The sequence below is a fragment of the Erpetoichthys calabaricus genome, chromosome 10, assembly GCF_900747795.2.
Source record: "Erpetoichthys calabaricus chromosome 10, fErpCal1.3, whole genome shotgun sequence".
NCBI classification, from domain to species: Eukaryota; Metazoa; Chordata; class Cladistia; order Polypteriformes; family Polypteridae; genus Erpetoichthys; species Erpetoichthys calabaricus.
In genome coordinates, this window is record NC_041403.2 from 81,343,311 (window position 1) to 81,366,462 (window position 23,152).

General features: G+C 44.8%; 1 protein-coding gene across 4 annotated transcripts in view; it reads right to left on the reverse strand.

The window, feature by feature from the left end:
- The window catches only part of szt2 (SZT2 subunit of KICSTOR complex), a 382,417-nt gene that overhangs the window by 41,779 nt on the left and 317,486 nt on the right, over positions 1–23,152 (reverse strand). For all 4 annotated transcript variants that reach the window (XM_051933248.1, XM_051933246.1, XM_051933247.1 and 1 more), the window contains one exon: positions 17,216–17,429. In XM_051933248.1, the coding sequence (XP_051789208.1) occupies positions 17,216–17,429 (214 nt within the window). The remainder of the gene's footprint in view (positions 1–17,215; positions 17,430–23,152) is intronic.

A 23,152-nucleotide genomic window follows, 5' to 3' on the forward strand; every position in this document is an offset into this window, starting at 1 on the left:
ATCCATGACACAAGCTTTATCAAATACATTGAAATTAATTGCATATCGTTTACAAATATAATGCATTTGATTGTAATCAATACAGTATATAACAATATAATGGTGCACAGAATGGCCTGGCTGTTCCAACTACCATGGCTACTTTGTCATTGTTACAAAACATTGCAAATGGAAGAATAAGAAGAGAGTGCATATTTAGAGATCACAGTGATTTCTTGGTACATGATGATGACTGGTTTCTAAGTTGATTTAGATTTCTAAGAACTATCCCCTTGGAGCTGAGTGCTGAACTGGGTACCGGCTTTACAAAAGCAGACTTTGAGGAATTGGGCTGTACCTGTTCCTTTGTAAGTTCTGTCCATTTTTGGGATTTTAGCCACAGGAGCTTTTCAACATGAACTGGCTAACCAATCGGGTATTTTTCAGTCATCACTCAATCACACCTTGCCACTGTATGGGATGGTACTATACGCTTGTCATCCAGATGTATAAGATTTCCTTACACGGTGGATGAACATGCAAACATCAAAGTGCAATTCGCAGCAATGTCCAATTTCCCACACATAATCTGAGTGGTCAACTGCATGCACACAGCTATAAAGGCACCTTCAGATAACACATTTGCTTATGTAAATACAAAGCATTTCCACTCTATTAATATGCAAATTACATGTGATACAAAAATGCATCTCATTAATGTTGCAGAGAAATGGCCTGGCTCAATTCAGGATTCATTCATTGTGAGAAATAGTAGTGTTGGGAACAAACTTGGAAATGGTGTTGTGTGTGATGGCGGAAATGGTGTTGTGTGTGATGGCTGGCTTCTCATTAATATAAGACTTATGATTTACCCCTTTGGTCAAAATTGTATGTTATTTGTATGATGTAACCATATTACACAATTACATAGGTGACAGTGGGTACCCACTGAAGACATGGCTTCTCACCACGCTCGCCAACCGACTGACTGAACAACAGTGATGCTATAATGATTTCCACTCTCAGGTTCTGGCAGTGGTAGAATGTACTATAGGGCAGCTATATTGCCATTAGCTCTGCCTGGATAAGACTGGTGGAGTGCTGCTCTTTAGTCCACAGAAAGTGTGTTGTATGATGCAAGCATGTAGCATACTGCATAATGTGGCACACAACTGTGACTTGCCCGTACCTGAAGAAATGTGGTATGATGAACCTGATCTTGACCCATCAAATGATCAGTCAAATTGGACAATGTTACCACTTATTTTGAATGTAATTAGTAGAATGTAAAATCAGATAATCAAATACAGTATTTATCTTTTAACCATTTAATTTAATTTGTGGCTGATTTATATTCCTTAATTCCTTTCTCCATGTCTCTTACATTATCCACTATTGCATTTTGTTACTCTGGAACAGCGTCCCATCAGCACATGGCCAGATGGTCACCCAGCGTTTCTGAGGTAGGGTTGTATCCACAGCCAGTGCCTGAAAATGGGCTTAGGGCAGCAGCACCTTCATCATATAAACCTTTTGTAATATTGTCTGAAACAGAGTAAACAGTATTGCTGCATATGCATGCATGCTTATTTGATCAATTAAACATACAAATTATTTACACAAGTATGGATAATAGTAAATGGGAAAAAAAATTAAAACTCCACTCACTCGCTGGTAAAATGTGGATTATAAGTGCCTTGCCAATAACTGCAGCAGCTTACTGCTTAAATGGCATGAGTCCCGGAAATCTGCTACATCCTCCAGTAGTGTTGACACTCAGACAGTGGGCTGCAACTTGCCATTTCATGTTAACTTTGATATCTGACCAGTTCTTTTTTATTTCGGGTACTGTGCGACTTCCTGAACTTGAAGTTTTGAGTGCCTCCACAATGCTGTACCACTCCATCAATTTCCTTTATTGCTTATACCACTGCTTAAGCCACCAAATGGAAGGTTTTCCCTTGCCTCCACTTAACTGAGCAGGACCTCCATTTCACATTTGATGAAATTATTCCCTTTATACACATGATTTTGCCATTGTCTTTTAACAAAACACTGAATGTAAGGAGCTATTTATACTGGTTTGCGTATTCAAATAGGCAAAATTCTGGGATTCATTTATACGTCTAAATTTTTTTGTGCGTATGCACATTTCTAGTTTTATCTGTACGTCATGTTTTAGTGTGAATTCTATGCAAGGTGTTATACATGAAGCCACTAGTCCTGTGAGCTACTGCATGTTTTCAAAACTGAAGGTTAACCACAAAGGCATGTGCTATGCCTAGCATGAAGAAATCAAATCAGAGGTTGTGACAATTGGGCACTATAGATGCCACAGGGGCTGGACGGGTATCCCAGTCAGAAGTGGGGATGGTTACTTACCCGGACAGGAGGCTCCTAACAGACAAACTGGCATCCCAGCCAGGAAGGAGAAGAGGATCAGACCCAGAAGACAGGGCCAAAAAGAATGGACAGTCAGCCCACTGGAACTGGAAGATGTCACTGGGGACTTTTTACCTCACTAGCACTTTAGATGGCAACAGCCCTGGATATCGGTGCCCAGCAAGGAACCAGTAGGGCATGCTGGGAAGTGTAGTCCAGCAACACACCCCTGCTAGGGTCCTTGGGTGCAGCAAGGGAATGCTGCAGGGAGATGCGCTCTCTAAAATGGGACTTCCATATGAACCAAAAGTACTTCCTTCGGGCTGTTGTGGAGTGGTGCCCCTGAGGCTAGGGATCTGCACTGGCAATCGGAAGGTTGCCGGTTCGAATTCCGTAAATGCCAATAGGGACTCTGCTCTGTTGGGCCCTTCAGCAAGGTCCTTAACCTGCAATTGCTGAGCGCTTTGAGTAGTGAGAAAAGCGCTATATAAATGCAAAGAAAAAGAATTATTATTATTACTCCCAGGTCCTTAATAAAAGGGGCTGCACTCCCTTACCCAGGTGAGTCAGAGCTTAGACGTGGAGCACCACTCAACTGGAGGATGGCAATGTGGTGGTGACAGAGTATTGTGGAGAAAAAGAGAAGGAAAACCAGTGCTTGTGCTTTTGCTACTTGTGGAGGTATTTTGGTCTAATAAACACACCTTTATTGAACCTGGGAATCTCAGTGTGTGTTCATGTTTGGGGCTTGCTGATGACCCAGTTCCATCACAGCACTCAATCATTAGAGGGATTGAAGAGCATGTTTGAGACTGTTGTCTTCCAGGTGCAGATGATGGGAGACCTCCCTGGAAGGGTTGATGGGCTCTCAGCCAGAGAGGGGATCGATACAATTTTCCATGTTGGAACAAATGACATACATGTAGTCTGTCAGTTCTGCAAACCAAATTTAAAGAGTAAGAATTGATAAGGTAGTCTTCTCTGATGTTCTACCTGTGCCCCGTACCAGTCCAGGTAAGAATGAGGAAATTAGAAGAAAAATGTGTTGCTCAAATCTTGGTGTAGGATGGAAGGGTACATGTTTATTAAGCATTGAGATTTCTTTTGGAATAGATAGGACCTGTTCTGCTGTGACGGGTTACATCTGAACCGAAGTGGTACCAATGTGTCGGGGTGGCATACGAGCAAGTTAGTCGAGGATTGTTCAAACTATGGAATGGTGGGTAGAAGGTTTAGGACAGGCTGGGTATAGAACTATATATGAAGGAACAAATAGTATTGTAAAATTAAAAATGCATAGTAATACAAATTCTAGCACAAAGTTTAAGTGCAAAAGTAAAATGAGTAACACATTAAAAATAGCTTGTCTTAATACTGGAAATTACAAAAAAAAACAAAAAACCAACAAGTACATTGGAGTTGTATGTAAACAACAATAACAGAAATCTGGCTAAATAAAAATAAGTGGATGAGTATAATTTAGACAGATACACATGTTTTGGAAGGATAGGCAAAACAGAAAAGGAGAGGCGGGTTCCTGTTTATTTCAAACAGAATTTAAACACAAGTTCTCTTCAATTGGACAATAAGTCCCATCTTAGTGAGAATACACTCCTTCATCTGGAAAACATTACGGAAAGAGGCCTTATTTTGTGTTACAGACCGCCCATGCAGACAGTAATTTCAATGCACAACTTTTTGGTAATATTAAAAAGGCAAGTTTACAGGGGGATATTATAGTCATAGGGGCCTTTAACTACCCAAATATTAACTGGGTTAACCTTCATATAGCAGAGCACATGAACAGGACTTTGTAGATGTAATCAGTAATTGTTTTTAAACACTGTATGTTAAAGAACCAACATGGGGGGAAGCATGTTTGGATTTACAGGACACAATTTTGTAATAATCAGGATGGAACTGAGGGTGTAGAGGTGATTGAACCACTAGAGTCAAGGGACCATAATATTATATACAATTCTTAATGATTTAGAAGCATGAGGATGCAAAAACCAAAACTGTTAAGTTTATTTTGGTCTGGCAAATTTTGAGCAGATGCAGGAAAGTTTAATGAGGATGTAATGGGATAAGCTTTTAAGTGTGGAGACAGTTGAAGAGCAGTGGAACAGGATTAACCATGTTTTACATATAATGCACAACAGATAAATAGTTATAATAAAGACATGACAAAGAAGCTGCAAATGAAAAAAAAAGATGTATAAGGGATGCAAGTCTAATAACTCCAATGTCAATCCTAGGGTGTATGAGAGCATGAGGGCAACTATCAAGAAGGATATTAGCAAAGTTAAAAGGCAATTAGAGAGTAATATAGCAGATAAGATGAAAGATCACACAAAGAGATTATTTCAGTATTTTGACAGTAAAAGAACATTCAAGAAGGAGGTGCAGTGCATCAGGAATAGTAAAGGGGAATTAAAACATACAGACAATAAAATAGCAGATGCTCTAAACTTGCATTTTTTCTGAGGTCTTCACATGCGAGGTAGTGGATAATCTCCAGGCAGTAAAAGGGACTTTTGACTACTAAGGAGGTACTGAGGTGAGGTCAAGTCAGGCTGGGGAGAATGCACTGGCACAGCGCATTTCAACTTGGTATTACTTTTTCATTTATCCTTGTACAGTCATGGCCCTGGAATTTTCCCAGAAAATGCACCATTTCTCCCAGAAAATTGTTGCAATTACAAATGTTTTGGTATACACATGTTTATTTCCTTTATGTGCATTGGAACAACACAAAAAAACATAGACAAAAAGCCAAATCTGACATCATGTCACACAGAACTTCAAAAATGGGCTGGACAAAATTATTGGCACCTTTTCAAAATTGTGGGTAAATCATTTTATTGCAAGCATATGATGCTCGTTTGAACTCACCTGTGGCAAGAAACAGGTGCTGGCAATATAGAGAACAGAAAGAAGAGCAGAGAATTGTCTGAGGACTTGAGAACAAAAGTTATGGAAAAATATCAACAATCTCAAGGCTACAAATCCATCTCCAGAGATCTTCATGTTCCTTTGTCCACTGCGCGCAACATAATCAAGAAGTTCACAACACATGACACTGTAGCTAATCTCTCTGGACGTGGACGGAAGAGAAAAATTGATAAAAGACTGCAACAAAGGATAGTCTGAATGGTGGATAAACAGCACCAATCAACTTGAAAACATATTCAAGCTGTTCTGCAGACTCAGGGTGCAACAGTGTCAGCTCGAACTATCCGTCGACATCGGAACGAAATGAAACGCTATGGCAGGAGAGCCAGGAGGAACCCACTGCTGACACAGAAACATAAAAAAGCCAGACTGGAGTTTGCTAAAATGTACTTGAGGAAGCCAAAATCCTTCTGTGCAAACATCTTGTGGACAGATGAGACCAAGGTAGAGCTTTTTGGTAAAGTTCATCATTCTACTGTTTACAGAAAACGGAATGAGGCCTACGAAGAAAAGAACACAGTACCTACAGTCAAACATGGTGGAGGTTCTAAGATGTTTTGGGGATGTTTTGCTGCCTCTGGCACTGGATGCCTTGACTGTGTGCAAGGCATCATGAAATCTGAAGACTACCAAAAGATATTGGGGCACAATGTAGGGCCCAGTGTCGGAAAGCTGGGTCTGCGTCAGAGGTCATGGGTGTTCCAGCAGGACAATGACCCCAAACATACCTCTAAAAGCACCCAGAAATGGTTGAAGACAAACCGCTGGAGAGTTCTGGTGGCCAGCAATGAGTCCGGATCTAAATCCGATTGAACACTTATGGAGAGATCTCAAAATTGCTGTTGGGAGAAGGTTCCTTTCAAATCTGAGAGACCTTGAGCAGTTTGCAAAAGAAGAGTGGTCGGAAATTCCAGTTGAGAGGTGTAACAAGCTTGTTGATGGTTATAGGAAGCGCTTGATTTCAGTTATTTTTTCCAAAGGGCGTGCAACCAAATATTAAGTTGAGGGTGCCAATAATTTTGTCCAGCCCCGGTTTTTGAGTTTTGTGTGAAATGATGTCAGATTTGGCTTTTTGTCTATGTATTTTTGTGTTGTTCCAATGCACATAAAGGAAATAAACATGTGTATACCAAAACATTTGTAATTATATTTAACAATTTTCTGGGAGAAATGGTGCGTTTTCTGGGAAAATTCCAAGGGTGCCGATAATTTTGGCCATGACTGTACCTAATTAAGCAGGAAATTTTAAAGTGTGCATAAAATCTGACTTTTAAAAAGTACTTTTACTTTCTTCATTATGTATTATCAAGATGTCTACCATTTACTGTTCTTTCCTACTTTACAATTTTAGAGGCAGGAATGCTGGAGATTTTATACACTTATCTTGTTACTGACCTGTATCTTCTATACCATTACTGTCTTGGTGATTGTATAATTGTTAACATTCTCCACAGGTCAGAATGAGGGGACTGCAGCATATGTACAGGTTTTTACATTTCTGTGAGTCAGTGCATACAGTATTTAAAAAAACAAATCAATTAAGATATTTTAAGTCTGAAACACAAGGGATACCATTTCTAGTATTCAAATTGGCTATCATATCACAAGGCACTTTATGTAATTTAATGTCTCAAGCAGACATGCTATCTGCAGTTCTGTGTGCCATATTTTTTTAGAGAAGAAGCAAACTGGAGCTAATTTAAAGGGAATGCTCAGTTTAAAGATGCACTCTGGACCTCCTGGAGGTAGTAGCAAAGGAGAGAGTTAAAACAAAACTGAGTTCCATTATGAACCATGCTGCACATTCTCTCTGACACACTCTTTGTACTTTCAGCTAACAAATTATTCAATAGAAGTGCTAAAGGGACTCCTTTATATCAACAGTAATATGTCTACAAGAAGTTTTTTCTTTGTTCAGACCAAAGTGTGTGTGTGTATTTGTATTTATTTATTTACATATTTATAAAAAGCCTAATTTCTCCCTGGGGACAAATTCTATCTAAGTAGAAAAAAGTAAGCCCATTGTCATTTTTAAAGAAGTCATGATAGTATTTCTATGTAAACTGGCAAACTTCTTTATAATTTAATAACAACAGTCCATGTTACATTTTTTCATCAGTAGTAAAATACTAAAAACACAAAATGTTCTGTAATTCAAAATATGCAAGTAAAATAGACACTGCCACAGCTGGCGGAGGCTACGGAGGCACGAGTAGCTCCAACCAAAGGTGCCGAAAGAGTAGGCCCCGGGGGTGCCGGTTGGAGGGGGGAGCGCTGCCAGTGCGTGGCATGGAGGGACGCCAGGTGGTGGTGTCCAGGCAGCGTCTCTGCCCCTCTCTCTGTGTTTTGCTTGCAGGACCGGACCTTGGACGCACAGTAAGACCTGCTTCATTGGGGACCTGCCCTCGTAGGATGGGCCGCTTCGCCAGACGGGTCTTCGCTGGTGGTGGGGCAGTGTCGCAGGTGGCTGGGGGGGCAACCTGGCTGGGACACCCCGGAGGACCGGAAGAGGGCTTACGCCTTCACCAGACCACGTGGGGGTGACCGCCCTGGTGGCTATGGAGACAACGAGTACAGAGTTTGGAAGCTCAACCCTGTAGGAGCCCATGGTCACCGCCAGGTGGCGCCCCAATGCCTTGGGAGCCCAGGACCTCAGCACTTCCGCCACACCCGGAAGTGCTGGGGGGGGAAGGGGATCGGAGACACCCGGTGTGCTTCCGGGTACGCAGTCAGCACTTCCGCCACACTCGGGAGTGCCGGTGGAAGATTGCCGGGAAGCACCTGGAGCACATCTGGGTGATTACAAAAGGGGTCGCCTCCCTACATTCAAGACTTGAGTTAGGTGGAAGAGAGACGAGGTCTGGGAGGAGGCAAGGAGGCGGCCTGAAGAAGTAAGGCATTGTGTTGTTGTGGCTAGGACTTTGGGGACTTGGGGACTGAGAAGCACTTGATTGTAAATATGGACACTGTGAATAAACGTGGGTGGGGTGATTTAAACGTGTCTGCCTGTCTGTGTCATGTTCCACAATGGCGCCCAATGTGGGGCCCGCTGCCTGTTCCAAGGCAGGGACCCTGAAAAAATAATTTTGTGGACAGCCCGGAGCAGCAGGTGGCCCCGCACACGTAACGTGGGAGCGGAGTGCTCACGGCCCCGAGAGAGAGAGCTGACCCACAGACCGCCACCGGACCACAGTCGGAATCTTCTTACCTGGTGCCGAGAAGCCACGACGGGTGTTACAGGAGTGCAGCGGGCCCCTATGAGTGCGCTGCTGCTGAAGGCACCTGGGATGGTGTGGCGGCTAAGAAAGCCTTGGACAGACGGGATTCGGGAGGCGAGTTCCCTGCTCGCCGGCAGCCAGCCCTGGGGTGCTGAGCGTGTTGTGTGTTTTGCAGGCAGGGACTGCCCAGGTCTGCGTCGATGGCAGACGGGGGCCGATCTGCGGAGCAACTGCTGAAAAGGAGATGCTACAGCTCAGAAAGCTGGCTCGTCGTTGCACCAGGAGGAGGAAATCCAAGATGGCCGCGGACCAGAAGTCCTTCCCAGAGACAGGCATGGGATTGGAAGGTGTGTCTTGCGTGCCCGCCGATGATTGGATGGAGGTGGGACCAAGGAATGTTTCTCTTGTGCCGGGGAAGGACCCGATTGGGCCGAACGAGAGGCCCCTCAGGAAGCAGTCGGCGGATGTGCCTGACAGCCAGGTGAGCCAATCGCCAACTGACTTTCTGTGCTTGTCAGCAGCGCTGCGTGAGCTGGAGGATTGCCTTCAGCTCGCAGAGCCGTCTCCACCGATGCTACATGCCCTCTGTGTGGAGTTGCAAGAGCTGGAGAGGAAAGCAACCGCGTCAGTGCGGGCACTACGTGCGTGGACAGGACGATGCAACGCTGGATCCTCCGGCCGGAGCGGCATGGCGGGGACGGTAAGTAGAGCTGACCCCGTAAAGCATAAAGGAGATCCCACCAAAAAGGCCCGTGATGTGAATGATCAGAATCAAGAAGGGGGGTCTCCGGTAGTGGACGCGGTGGTGAGTGCTGTGCGCGTGGTAAGGGGAGAAAGACAGATAGGGCTGGCAGGACGGGGGCTGATGAGTGCCCCGGGTCCTAGCGCCCTATGCCCCGAGCCCGCGGCGGTCTCGCATCGCTCTATAGGGACGCAAACGGGACAGGATCTGTGCATTTGCCATGTGCAGACCCAAACTGTCATGGCATCCCAGAGCAAAGGGAGGAATCGAGGGAAGAATGGCGGTTCCTCTGATTAGGGAGGAGGTGACGCAGGAAGCTCACGTCTGGAGAATGGCCGCCCTCTGTGGAGGCAGAGGGAAGCCCCAAAGTCGGCGGAGGTGCCGGAAGTAAGAGTGGACCCGTCTATTGTCCCAACCAGACTGGCACAGAACCCGCGGAGGGGGTGCCGAAAAGGTAAGTCCCAGGGTGCCGGTCGAAGTGGGGAGCGCTGCCAGTGTGCGGCACAGAGGGACGCCAGGTGGTGGTGTTCAGGCAGCGTCTCTGCCCCTCTCTCCGTTTTGCTTGCAGGACCGGACCCTGGACACGCAGTAGGACCTGCTTCGTTGGGGACCTGCCCTCCCGGGACAGGCCGCTTTGCCAGACAGCTCGTCGCTGGCGATGGGGCACTGCCACAGCTGGCGGAGGCTATGGAGGCACGAGTAGCTCCAACCAAAGGGGCACGGAAACCTCAGAGGGGGTGCCGAAAGAGTAGGCCCCGGGGTGCCGGTAGGAGGGGGGAGCACTGCCTGTGCGAGGCACGACAGTGTCTCCACCCCTGTTTCTGTTCTTTGTTTAGCAGGACCGGACCCTGGAGATTCGAGAGTAGGACCCACTTCGGCGATGAACTGCCCTCGCGGGACGAGCCACTCCGCCCGACGGGTCTTCGCAGTGGCTGGGGAGGCGACCCGGCTGGGACACCCCGGAGGACCGGAAGAGGGCTTACGCGTTCCCCAGACCACGAGGGACACCCGGAGTGCTTCCGGGTACGCAGCCGGCACTTCCGCCACACTGGGGAGTGCCGCCTTCCCCAGACCACGTGGGGGTGACTCGTGGTCACCGCCAGGGGGCGTCCCAATGCCTTGGGAGCCCTGGACCTCAGCACTTCCGCCACACCTGGAAGTGCTGGGGGGAAGAGGATCGGGGACACCCGGAGTGCTTCCGGGTACGCAGCCGGCACTTCCGCCACACTGGGGAGTGCCGGTGGAAGATTGCCGGGAAGCGCCTGGAGCACATCCGGGTGATTATAAAAGAGGTCACCTCCCTTCATTCAGGACTTGAGTCGGGTGGAAGAGAGACGAGGTCTCGGAGGAGGCAAGGAAGCGACCTGAAGAAGTAAGGCATTGTATTGTTGTTGGCCAGAACTTTGGGGACTGAGGAGCACTTGATTGTAAATATGGACACTGTGAATAAATGTGTGTGGGGTGATTTAAACGTGTGTGCCTGTCTGTGTCCGGGTCATGTTCCACAACACACTCATTATAAAATGTGTGAGGTCTAGTCTTTTACTTGTGATGATTTTCATTCAGATGTTTGTGGTTACATTCATTTCCTCAAATGTCAGTTTATTTTCAGCAGCCCTTTGTGAGATCACCCATGTTGTGTCTATTCCTTGACAATCCAATGAATGAAGGAGCTTGGATTGTCCATAACAAATAGTTAAAGGACAGCACAGACCTCTTGGCATTTCCTGACTACAGAATTGCTGCCAAATGTACTTTCCCATTGCTACTGAATACTTGTTTAATTGTTTCATGTATGATATTCACAAACTAGTATGTTCACATTTTATATCAGTGTTTCTTCTGGAATACAAATAGGTGGGAGGTGGGGAAAACTGGGAGAGATTCACTTTAGCAAAGTTTCTAATGTGAAAGTAGTGGAAAAATAGTGTTGATGGGAAGTTAAATTTGAAGTGTAATTGTTCATAGGATGCAAAGAAATTATCTATATACAGTCCTCTAAATGATTTAATCCAGTACGTTTGCCAAACATTAAAAACTGTGTAAGTTTGAGAGGGTGGGAAAAGGTGGTTATCGTGTACTTTTAGTTCATGCAACAGGTAAAAGCTTCACTATCTTGAAGTGCTTCGTACATTGGCTCCATATTATGCGTGAATGAAGGAAAACTGGGTTGTTAGTATAGATAGACAGACTGAATATTAACAATAACTTGTATTTACTGGGGTAGAAAGCAGGGAATATAAAAAAACTGCAGGATTTTATTTCTATTGTGGACCAAGCTTGTGTGTCCATCCATCCATCCATCCATTGTCTCCCGCTTATCCGAGGTCGGGTCGCGGGGGGCAGCAGCTTGAGCAGAGATGCCCAGACTTCCCTCTCCCCAGCCACTTCTTCTAGCTCTTCCGGGAGAATCCCAAGGCATTCCCAGGCCAGTCGAGAGACATAGTCCCTCCAGCGTGTCCTGGGTCTTCCCTGGGGCCTCCTCCCGGTTAGACGTGCCCGGAACACCTCACCAGGGAGGCGTCCAGGAGGCATCCTGATCAGATGCCCGAGCCACCTCATCTGACTCCTCTCGATGCGGAGGAGCAGCGGCTCTACTCTGAGCCCCTCCCGGATGACTGAGCTTCTCACCCTATCTTTAAGGGAAAGCCCAGACACCCTGCGGAGGAAACTCATTTCAGCCGCTTGTATTCGCGATCTCGTTCTTTCGGTCACTACCCATAGCTCATGACCATAGGTGAGGGTAGGAACATAGATCGACTGGTAAATTGAGAGCTTCGCCTTGCGGCTCAGCTCCTTTTTCACCACGACAGACCGATGCAGCGCCCGCATTACTGCGGATGCCGCACCGATCTGCCTGTCGATCTCACGCTCCATTCTTCCCTCACTCGTGAACAAGACCCTGAGATACTTGAACTCCTCCACTTGGGGCAGGATCTCGCTACCAACCCTGAGAGGGCACTCCACCCTTTTCCGGCTGAGGACCATGGTCTCGGATTTGGAGGTGCTGATTCTCATCCCAGCCGCTTCACACTCGGCTGCGAACCGATCCAGAGAGAGCTGAAGATCACGGCCTGATGAAGCAAACAGGACAACATCATCTGCAAAAAGCAGTGACTCAATCCTGAGCCCACCAAACCGGACCCCCTCAACGCCCTGGCTGCGCCTAGAAATTCTGTCCATAAAAGTTATGAACAGAATCGGTGACAAAGGGCAGCCCTGGCGGAGTCCAACTCTCACTGGAAACGGGTTCGACTTACTGCCGGCAATGCGGACCAAGCTCTGGCACCGATCGTACAGGGACTGAACAGCCTTTATCAGGGGGGCCGGTACCCCATACTCTCGGAGTACCCCCCACAGGATTCCCCGAGGGACATGGTCGAATGCCTTTTCCAAGTCCACAAAACATATGTAGACTGGTTGGGCAAACTCCCATGCACCCTCCAGGACCCTGCTAAGGGTATAGAGCTGGTCCACTGTTCTGCGACCAGGACGAAAACCACACTGTTCCTCCTGGATCCGAGGCTCGACTATCCGATGGACCCTCCTCTCCAGGACCCCTGAATAGACTTTTCCAGGGAGGCTGAGGAGTGTGATCCCTCTGTAGTTGGAACACACCCTCCGGTCCCCCTTCTTAAAGAGGGGGACCACCACCCCGGTCTGCCAATCCAGAGGCACTGTCCCTGATGTCCATGCAATGTTGCAGAGGCGTGTCAGCCAAGACAGTCCTACAACATCCAGAGCCTTGAGGAACTCCGCGCGTATCTCATCCACCCCCCGGGGCCCTGCCACCAAGGAGTTTTTTGACCACCTCGGTGACCTCAGTCCCAGAGATGGGGGAGCCCACCTCTGAGTCCCCAGGCTCTGCTTCCTCATTGGAAGGCATGTTAATGGGATTGAGGAGGTCTTCGAAGTACTCCCCCCACCGACCCACAACGTCCCGAGTCGAGGTCAGCAGCACACCATCCCCACCATATACAGTGTTGACACTGCACTGCTTCCCCTTCCTGAGACGCCGGATGGTGGACCAGAATCTCCTCGAAGCCGTCCGAAAGTCGTTCTCCATGGCCTCCCCCAAACTCCTCCCACGCCTGAGTTTTTGCCTCAGCAACCACCAAAGCCGCATTCCGCTTGGCCTGCCGGTACCTATCAGCTGCCTCCAGGGTCCCACAGGACAAAAGGGTCCTGTAGGACTCTTTCTTCAGCTTGACGGCATCCTTCACCGCCGGTGTCCACCAACGGGTTTGGGGATTGCCGCCACGACAGGCACCGACCACAGCTCCGGTCAGCTGCCTCAACAATAGAGGCACGGAACATGGCCCATTCGGACTCAATGTCCCCCACCTCCCTCGGGATGTGGTCGAAGTTCTGCTGGAGGTGGGAGTTGAAGCTACTTCTGACAGGGGGCTCTGCCAGACGTTCCCAGCAGACCCTCACAACACATTTGGGCCTACCACGCCTGACCGGCATCCTCCCCCCACCATCGAAGCCAACTCACCACCAGGTGGTGATCAGTTGACAGCTCCGCCCCTCTCTTCACCCGAGTGTCCAAGACATGTGGCCGCAAGTCCGACGACACAACCACAAAGTCGATCATCGAACTGAGGCCTAGGGTGTCCTGGTGCCAAGTGCACAAATGAACACCCCTATGCTTGAACATGGTGTTCGTTATGGACAATCCGTGACGAGCACAGAAGTCCAATAACAAAACACCACTCGGGTTCAGATCGGGGGGGCCATTCCTCTCAATCACGCCCTTCCAGGTCTCACTGTCATTGCCCACATGAGCATTGAAGTCTCCCAGCAGAACGAGGGAGTCCCCAGATGGTATGCCCTCTAGCACCCCCTCCAGGGACTCCAAAAAGGGTGGGTACTCCGAACTGCTGTTCAGTGCATACGCACAAACAACAGTTAGGACCCGTCCCCCCACCCGAAGGCGAAGGGAGGCTACCCTCTCGTCCACCGGGGTAAACCCCAATGTACAGGCTCCAAGTTGGGGGGCAATAAGTATACCCACACCTGCTCGGCGCCTCTCACCGGGGGCAACTCCAGAGTGGTACAGAGTCCAGCCCCTCTCAAGGAGATTGGTTCCAGAGTCCAAGCTGTGCGTCGAGGTGAGTCCGACTATATCTAGCCGGAACCTCTCAACTTCGCGCACTAGCTCAGGCTCCTTCCCCTTCAGAGAGGTGACATTCCACGTCCCAAGAGCCAGCTTCTGTAGCCGAGGATCGGACCACCAAGGTCCCCGCCTTCGGCCACCACCCAACTCACACTGCACCCGACCTCCTTGGCCCCTCCCATAGGTGGTGAGCCCATGGGAAGGGGGACCCACGTTGCTTTTTCGGGCTGTGCCCGGCCGAGCCCCATGGGTGCAGGCCCGGCCACCAGGCGCTCGCCATCGAGCCCCACCTCCAGGCCTGGCTCCAGAGTGGGGCCCCGGTGACCCGCGTCCGGGCGAGGGAAAACGGCGTCCAAAATTGTTTTTCTTCATAGGAGGTTTTGTTTAACCGCTCTTTGTCTCATCCCTCACCTAGGACCAGTTTGCCTTGGGTGGCCCTATCAGGGGCATAAAGCCCCGGACAACAGAGCTCCTAGGATCATTGGGACACGCAAACCCCTCCACCACGATAAGGTGGCGGTTCATCAATTTATGTCAATTTCCAGGTTTTTATAGCTTGATATTTGTCCCCCAGTAAAAAAACTGAAAGTTAGGTACTGCCGTGCTACCTTTTGCTTTAGGTCATTGTAGGGTCACCCTTTGGATGTTTCAAAATACAAATAAATGAGGTTATGATTGAATCTATTTTCTTAGAAAATGATTTGTTAATGTACAGTATATGGGGATGCTTTGGAATAGATAAAGAAGCCTGGGACGGATATTCAGCTTGATAGTGTTGATTGTCCCTGCTAAAGTGAGATGGAAGGTAGACCATCTATGCACAACTTGTTTAAGTTTTTCCATATAGATAGCAAAATTTCGCTGAAAAAGAGTTTTATATTTACTTGTGACGTTTACTCCTAGGTATTTAAACTAATCTCCAATGATAAATGAGAAAGTCTCCAATCTAATAATGTGTACTAGAATGGAATGGAATGCTGAAGTTAGCACTGGTTACTAACCTGTCATAAAGAAAATGTAAAAAAATCAGTACAACTATACAATTATGAAGCTGTCAGGGAGGACTACTAACCACTGTATCTCATTAAATGTAGAGGTAAAAATAAAGGCTTAAGTCAGACAAAAATCACACCTCAAGTCATTTCATTCTGCAAATACAAGGTTAGCCAAAATGAAGTACCACATTTCTCAAGGTCATTGCATGAGGTAGAGGCTGCCGAGTGGATTGGGGGTCCTTTGATAGGCGATCCCTTGTAGTTTTCAGTTGGCAAAATACCTTCGTCCGGTGTGCACCATGCTTTCGCTGTCGAAGCGTTCTTCAAAAACAACAAATTCATCATCATTACGCAACTCACCTTAATCATGCACTTCAGCATTCCTCCTAATGGTGAAGTCCCAAATCGGAAAACAATTCTTCAGTGGGTGGCTAACTTTAGATAGACAGCTACAAAATTGAACAGAAAATCTCCGGACCATCCTCGGACTGTACAAATGCCTGAAAACATCCAAACTGTAAGGGAATTAATTTTGCAGTCTCCTAGACGTTTAGCAAGCAAACATGCTTCTGCCTTAAGCATTTCCAACACGTCCTTGAGGAGGATTTTGCATGAGGACCTTAATTTCCATCCATAAAAAAATGATGGTAGTACAGGAACTCACTGAGAAAAACTGGGAGAGCCATAGAGAGTTGTCCGCGAACATTCTGCAAGCCATTCATCGAGATGCCATTGTCTTGTGCAGCGACGAAGCACGTTTTCATTGAAAAGTTGTGTAAATGAGCAAAACTTTTGCTACTGGGCTGAAGCAAACCCTTGTGAACTTCATCAGAGACCCCTGCACAATAAGCGTATTACAGTTTGGTGTGCCATTGCAGAATTTGGTATTGTAGGCCATTAGTTTTTTGAGGAGGGTGGAGCAACGGTCGCCGTCACTTCAGAATGTTACATTGAAATGCTAGAGAACTTTTTGCTGCCCTAACTGGAAGAAATGGATGTGATGGATGCCTGGTTTCAACAGAATGGAGTAACAGCTCATGCAGCGTGGAGATCCATGCAAGTTTTGAGAGAGATCTTTCCGGGGAAGCGGATCTCCCTGCATGGCGATGTCGGGTGTCCTTCATGTTTGCCTGATCTTGCTCCATGAGAATTCTTCTTGTGGGGCTATCTCAAGTCGAAGGTATAGACACACCAACCTCAAAACCTTGAAGCCCTCAAGGATGCTATTCGCCACAGATTCACCATTATTCCCCTTGAAATTGCCAAACGTGTCATGTAAGCATTCAGAAATTGTCTCGAAGAGTGTATTGCTATTGATGGCCACCACCTTGAACACATCATTTTAAAAACACAATAAAAAAAAATTATTTTTGTATACCCTTTTTTGTATCGTAATGAAATTTATTTTATCTTGTAGCGTTTTTGTAGAATAAACGTTTGAAATATGGTACTTCTTTTTGGCTCACTCTGTATAATCTACACAATAAAAATAAAATGTAATATATACATTTTTACATGTTATGGTTATGAAGAATGTAGGCAATCATTAGGAAATTAACTAGCATGCAATGGATACATTCTAAATAAGATCAGCTTAGTATGTTAGATAGATCAGCTTGGTAAGCAAAATGGATACCTTAAGAGGGGTTTAAAATGGGTTCTACATATTTTGTGGTAACACTGGAAGAACATAAGTAGTGCTTTTTCCAAACTACCAAGCTGCACCTTTATATAGACTTTATGGGCTTTTTGTAGGATTATATTACTTGAAAAATACTAACTCTAAAATTAGCTATTTCAGATGAAGAAAAGAATGACAGCTTACCCTGAAAAACATGATTTCGGCCAAACTTGGGAATGTCAGGATGGTAAGCAATAAAATCTTCAAGGAAGCTTGATAGTTGATAACCTTGTCTCAGAGTCATCTGACATCCCAAAAGGTACTGATGAACAATGCGAAGGTGAAAATCATAACTGAATGAATGTACATGCATCAGGTCTCGTACCTTGTCACATTCCTCTGTAAACAACATTGAGAGCTGAAAAAAGTACAAGATGTTAAAACTGGGAAACCCCAATATGTTCATATCTATGATGTATTTAAATATCTTGTTTAAGCAATGTTTAAAACCAAATTCAGCAAAATATCACTTTTTGATTACACATTCAGCATAAAAATACTAAGTGGACACTTTATTAGCTAACCCTACCTAATAGCAAGTTAATCTTCTAAATTCTTACTGAACAACTTGAATTGAATGTGATATGGACTTAAACTGGGATGCAGAAACATGTTGACTGAAGGGTGTCTGGTAAATGTTATAAATGACTTGGTGGTGGCAGTCCAGACAGTTCTGTTAATTTTATTTCACAGATGCTTGATTGTACTGTGATATGTTGTCTTCTGAAACAAATGTATTAAGCTAAACACAATATTACATTTCAATGCTCCCAGGATAGGGTTCTATGGATGGGTTTATGGATGTTCTGATATTCATTTCATTGCTTCCCTATGTTTTGGCAAGGAACATTATCCTATTGAAAATGCTCATTCACAGAAGAGTATATTTCTGCTATGAAGGGATGTAACGAAATGGCAAGGGTACTCCAATATACTTTGGCATTTACACACTGCTCTACTTTTATTAAGAAAACCCAACGTATATCAGGAAGAAAAGCCCCACACCATTATACTGTCATGACTGGCTTACAATAATGACATTTGGCAAGATATATAATTCCATTATCAGGAATTAGCAAGAATTGTTATTATCTGACCAGGAAATGCATCTCCAATTCTTGAATGTCCAGTATTTGTATTCCTTAGCCCACTGCATCCACACTGTTTGGTATGGAAAGGTATAGAAGTTAATTTGTCTGTCATCTGCTCCATCAATCAATGGTGTTAACTAAAAGCAGTGTAGGAGGAGAAGTTGAACCATGGTGATGGCATGGTTGTTGCTTAACAAGGCTTTATTATTAACATGTTTTCCTCCTTGACACTGGAATAAAAAGGTTATCTGTCCCACACTTCCATAAATCTTAATTGTGACTACTGGTCTTTTATGTAGTGTATATGCTTGACGTATCTCACCTAGCATTGTAGGGGACATCAAATTCTAGTTACACCACCACAATAAATGACAAAGTATGTCAACTTGCAAATTCTGATAGGCTTCTTTTAGCACCACTGTTGAACTCAGTTATTAGGGGAACGATTATATCTTGTCTCTCACTCTGAACATGTCATATCATATAGTTTACAGTGGAATATTTTATTAATGGTTTTATTGTAGTCCACAGGATCACTCTTGGCTTGATATACTACTGTGTGACATTAATGCACAATTTCAAGACACATTCAAAAAAATTTCAATCTCTAGTTTAATCCATTTTCATCTCAAATATGCACACACCTTTCTGGTTTAAAGAGTATTGTCAGCATATTAGATTAAGCTAATTATGTGGGAAGATATACAAAAAAGAGCCAGCCTCTTACAGCAATAAAGAACAACTAAAATCTGCTTGGATTTATTTATCTTAAAATTAATTTTAAAAATGCAGTAAGTGAAATGCGAGAAATTAAATGATTCTACCACCAATAGATGGGTTAACCATGTTCCTCAATAAAAGTTCAAGGTTTTACTTCTTTCAGTTTCTACTTGATCAAATTTACCAGCTTAGAATAAACCTGTATCAACTGTGGTTGTTCTATGACATAAAGTTTAATTATGCTTCCTTTTTAATAGTGTATTTCACAGATAGATACAGTACATTTCCCTTGTTGTGCTTTATATATTTATTTCATTTTGCTTACATTATATCTATTAGAATGCTGTTTTCATTATCAGTTCTTTCGAGTATACTGTTTCCCATGGTTTGAATTGGCTTCTGCCAATGGCAAACAACACACACATTGAATAAGTTACCAAGTAAGTGTGGCAGATAGTACGACTTTAGGGACCTTCAAAACTTGACTTGATGTTATTTTGGAGGAATTAAGTGTATAGGAGTATTTTCTTAGTATGAATGGCTCATTCTCGTTGAAATCTTTCTAATGTTCTAAAAAATCATTTTACCATTACATACTGTATTAGTTTATGGTAACTCTATCCCATTGTAGATGTAAGGCCAGTACTGCAGTTGAATCAACTCTGATGTAGATAACTGTATAAGGGGATATTTGAACCTTTTCACCTGCCAGATCTCATGCAATGGGTCTTAGTCTGAAAGGGTTGTCAAGCTGAACAGATGTGCAGTGCTTTCTGGGAAAGCTGAAAGGCAAAGCAGGATTTAGAGTATTTTGCTTGGTTGGACTATACAGCTTTATGATACCATGAAGAAAAACCTTGGCCTCATTGATAATGATTCTGTAACATTTTCTGTATTTTGAGAAACTGTAAAAGTGTTGGCTTTCTTTGCTAATGGGGATTAAAACAAGTAAGCCAGGAACATTGTGTGTGCAAAAAAGGAGGGGAAGAGTGGCTGCCTTTTATTAGACACTTTCAGTTCTCACTCAGCTGCTGCTTGAAAACAGTTACTTTTAGTTCATTTGCTACGTTTCTGACACTTTGGTGAAGAGCTCAGACCATCTGCAAAAATGGACACTTACAGAGAGCCTTTCTCCATCCTTGCTGCTTTGCAAAAAATAGTTGTTCTTGAAATTGGTGGCACTTTTACAAGCACTATTTACTGTAAGATGCTCCCTCTTTTCAAACATGCTATTTTTTGCCTCAGTGGAAGATTTAATTCCACTAGAGGTGTTGCAAAAGTAATAGGACCACCAGTGTCTGAACAGTTCTTGTGTGTTGCCGGGCACTATGCCTGAACTGTTTTCTGAATGCTAATGTTTTCAGGAGTTTGTTGTTTTTTAATGAAAGGATGCAGACATACAGCTTCAACTTCCTTCAGCCTGTATTCCAAACTAAGTGACTGAACTCTTCATACCAGGAACAGCCCGTACTTTATATAATAACAAAGGTGTAAGTCAGAATTGCACTGACATCTTTGCAACGCCTCTCTGAGAAAGCGCTGACTGCATAACTGTAAGTGACTGTTTAATCAAAATCACAAGAAGTTACACATTCCTTAAAAACTAGCTGCCCTAAAAACTCTGGGGGAACTCTGAGGGGAACACTCATTGGCAGTCTCTTTAGGAAAGTTCCAGGGGCACTCTGCTTTCACTCTACAAAATTACTGAAATTCTCTGAAACAATCTCTAACAGCAGAAAGCTGATGAGCCTCTCCCTCTTTGGGGAGCTGAAAACTGACAGTCTCTTCTGTATGTAGACCCGAAGGCTTAGATCTAAGTCAAGCACTGAACCCAGTCAAAAAGAGAACTCCAGCATCTAAAGTTCTGTACCAGAAAGAGTACTGCTTTTCCCTATAATGTTGCAGAGGAAACAGCAGAAAGAGAGCAGAGAAAAAGCACAGCGCACCAGCGTCAAAGAACTACATTGCAAAGAAAAAGAATGCACTCCAACGCAAGAAGAATTCTCAACTTGAACCTGAAGCAACTACAGCAACAACTCCACACAACTTCAGACATCACTTTAAAGACTTGGTATCATAAAGCTACTTATCTGTGCCAAGATATATTAGAACTCCAACCAGTAAACAGCCAGTGTCTTCTATGTTATATGTCCTTTTGTCTCTTGTCTTTTGTTTTGAATCCTGTCTTTTATGTCAATATATATATTGAGTTGTATTTCTATAACCCTTGTGTTTATCAATAAATTGCATTATTCTGCTTCTTTAAATGAGTGTGCTTGAGTTGCCTAAATACAAGTCTAATGGCCGGAGACTGCCTCATGCAGTGCATCCAGAAAGTATTCACAGCGCATCACTTTTTCCACCTTTTGTTATGTTACAGCCTTATTCCAAAATGGATTAAATTCATTTTTTTCCTCAGAATTCTGCACACAACACCCCATAATGACAATGTGAAAAAAGTTTACTTGAGGTTTTTGCAAATTTATTAAAAATAAAAAAACTGAGAAATCACATGTACATAAGTATTCACAGCCTTTGTTCAATACTTTGTCGATGCACCTTTGGCAGCAATTACAGCCTCAAGTCTTGTTGAATATGATGCCACAAGCTTGGCACACCTATCCTTGGCCAGTTTCGCCCATTCCTCTTTGCAGCACCTCTCAAGCTCCATCAGGTTGGATGGGAAGCGTCGGTGCACAGCCATTTTAAGATCTCTCCAGAGATGTTCAATCGGATTCAAGTCTAGGCTCTGGCTGGGCCACTCAAGGACATTCACAGAGTTGTCCTGAAGGCACTCCTTTGATATCTTGGCTGTGTGCTTAGGGCCGTTGTCCTGCTGAAAGATGAACCGTCGCCCCAGTCTGAGGTCAAGAGCGCTCTGGAGCAGGTTTTCATCCAAGATGTCTCTGTACATTGCTGCGGTCATCTTTCCCTTTATTCTGACTAGTCTCCCAGCTCCTGCTGCTGAAAAACATCCCCACAGCATGATGCTGCCACCACCATGCTTCACTGTAGGGATGGTGCCAGGTTTCCTCCAAACATGACACCTGGCATTCACACCAAAGAGTTCAATCTTTGTCTCATCAGACCAGAGAATTTTCTTTCTCATGGTCTGAGAGTCCTTCACCTGCCTTTTGGCAAACTCCATGGTGGGCTGCCATGTGCCTTTTACTAAGGAGTAGCTTCTGTCTGGCCACTCTACCATACAGGCCTGATTGGTGGATTGCTGCAGAGATGGTTATCCTTCTGGAAGGTTCTCCTCTCTCCACAGAGGACCTCTGGAGCTCTGACAGAGTGACCATCGGGTTCTTGGTCACCTCCCTGACTAAGGCCCTTCTCCCCCGATCGCTCAGTTTAGATGGCCGACCAGCTCTTGGAAGAGTCCTGGTGGTTTCGAAATTCCTCCACTTACGGATGATGGAGGCCACTGTGCTCATTAGGACCTTCAAAGCAGCAGAAATTTTTCTGTAACCTTCCCCAGATATGTGCCTCGAGACAATCCTGTCTCGGAGGTCTACAGACAATTCCTTTGACTTCATGCTTGGTTTGTGCCCTGACATGAACTGTCAACTGTGGGACCTTATATAGACAGGTGTGTGCCTTTCTAAATCATGTCCAGTCAACTGAATTTACCACAGGTGGACTGCAATTAAGCTGCAGAAACATCTCAAGGATGATCAGGGGAAGCAGGATGCACCTGAGCTCAATTTCGAGCTTCACGGCAAAGGCTGTGAATACTTATATACATGTGCTTTCACAATTTTTTTATTTTTAATAAATCTGCAAAAACATCAAGTAAACTTTTTTCACGTTGTTATTATGGGGTGTTGTGTGTAGAATTCTGAGGAAAAAAATGAATTTAATCCATTTTGGAATAAGGCTGTAACATAACAAAATGTGGAAAAAGTGATGCGCTGTGAATACTTTCCGGATGCACTGTACAACGGAAAAAAGTTAAGGTAGCACCAGAATGCAACCAAATTGAATGACCCAGAGAGGAGTCCTTAAAGGAGGCAAGAGAACTTAACCAGAAAACAAAGAGAGAGAGAGAGAGAGGGGCCGTAATTGAAAACAGAAGCAATAAGTCAGGTGGAATAAGTCAAAGAAGGAAATAAAGAAAGCAAATTAACAAAGTTTGTATTTGAAATCAGTCAAACTCAGACAATTACATTTCCATCACACTTATCTTTATAACATCACACCAATGACATAATTTGTGCGATCACTGGGACCACTTTCCATGGTAACCATAGCTGGGAAATGAGTAACA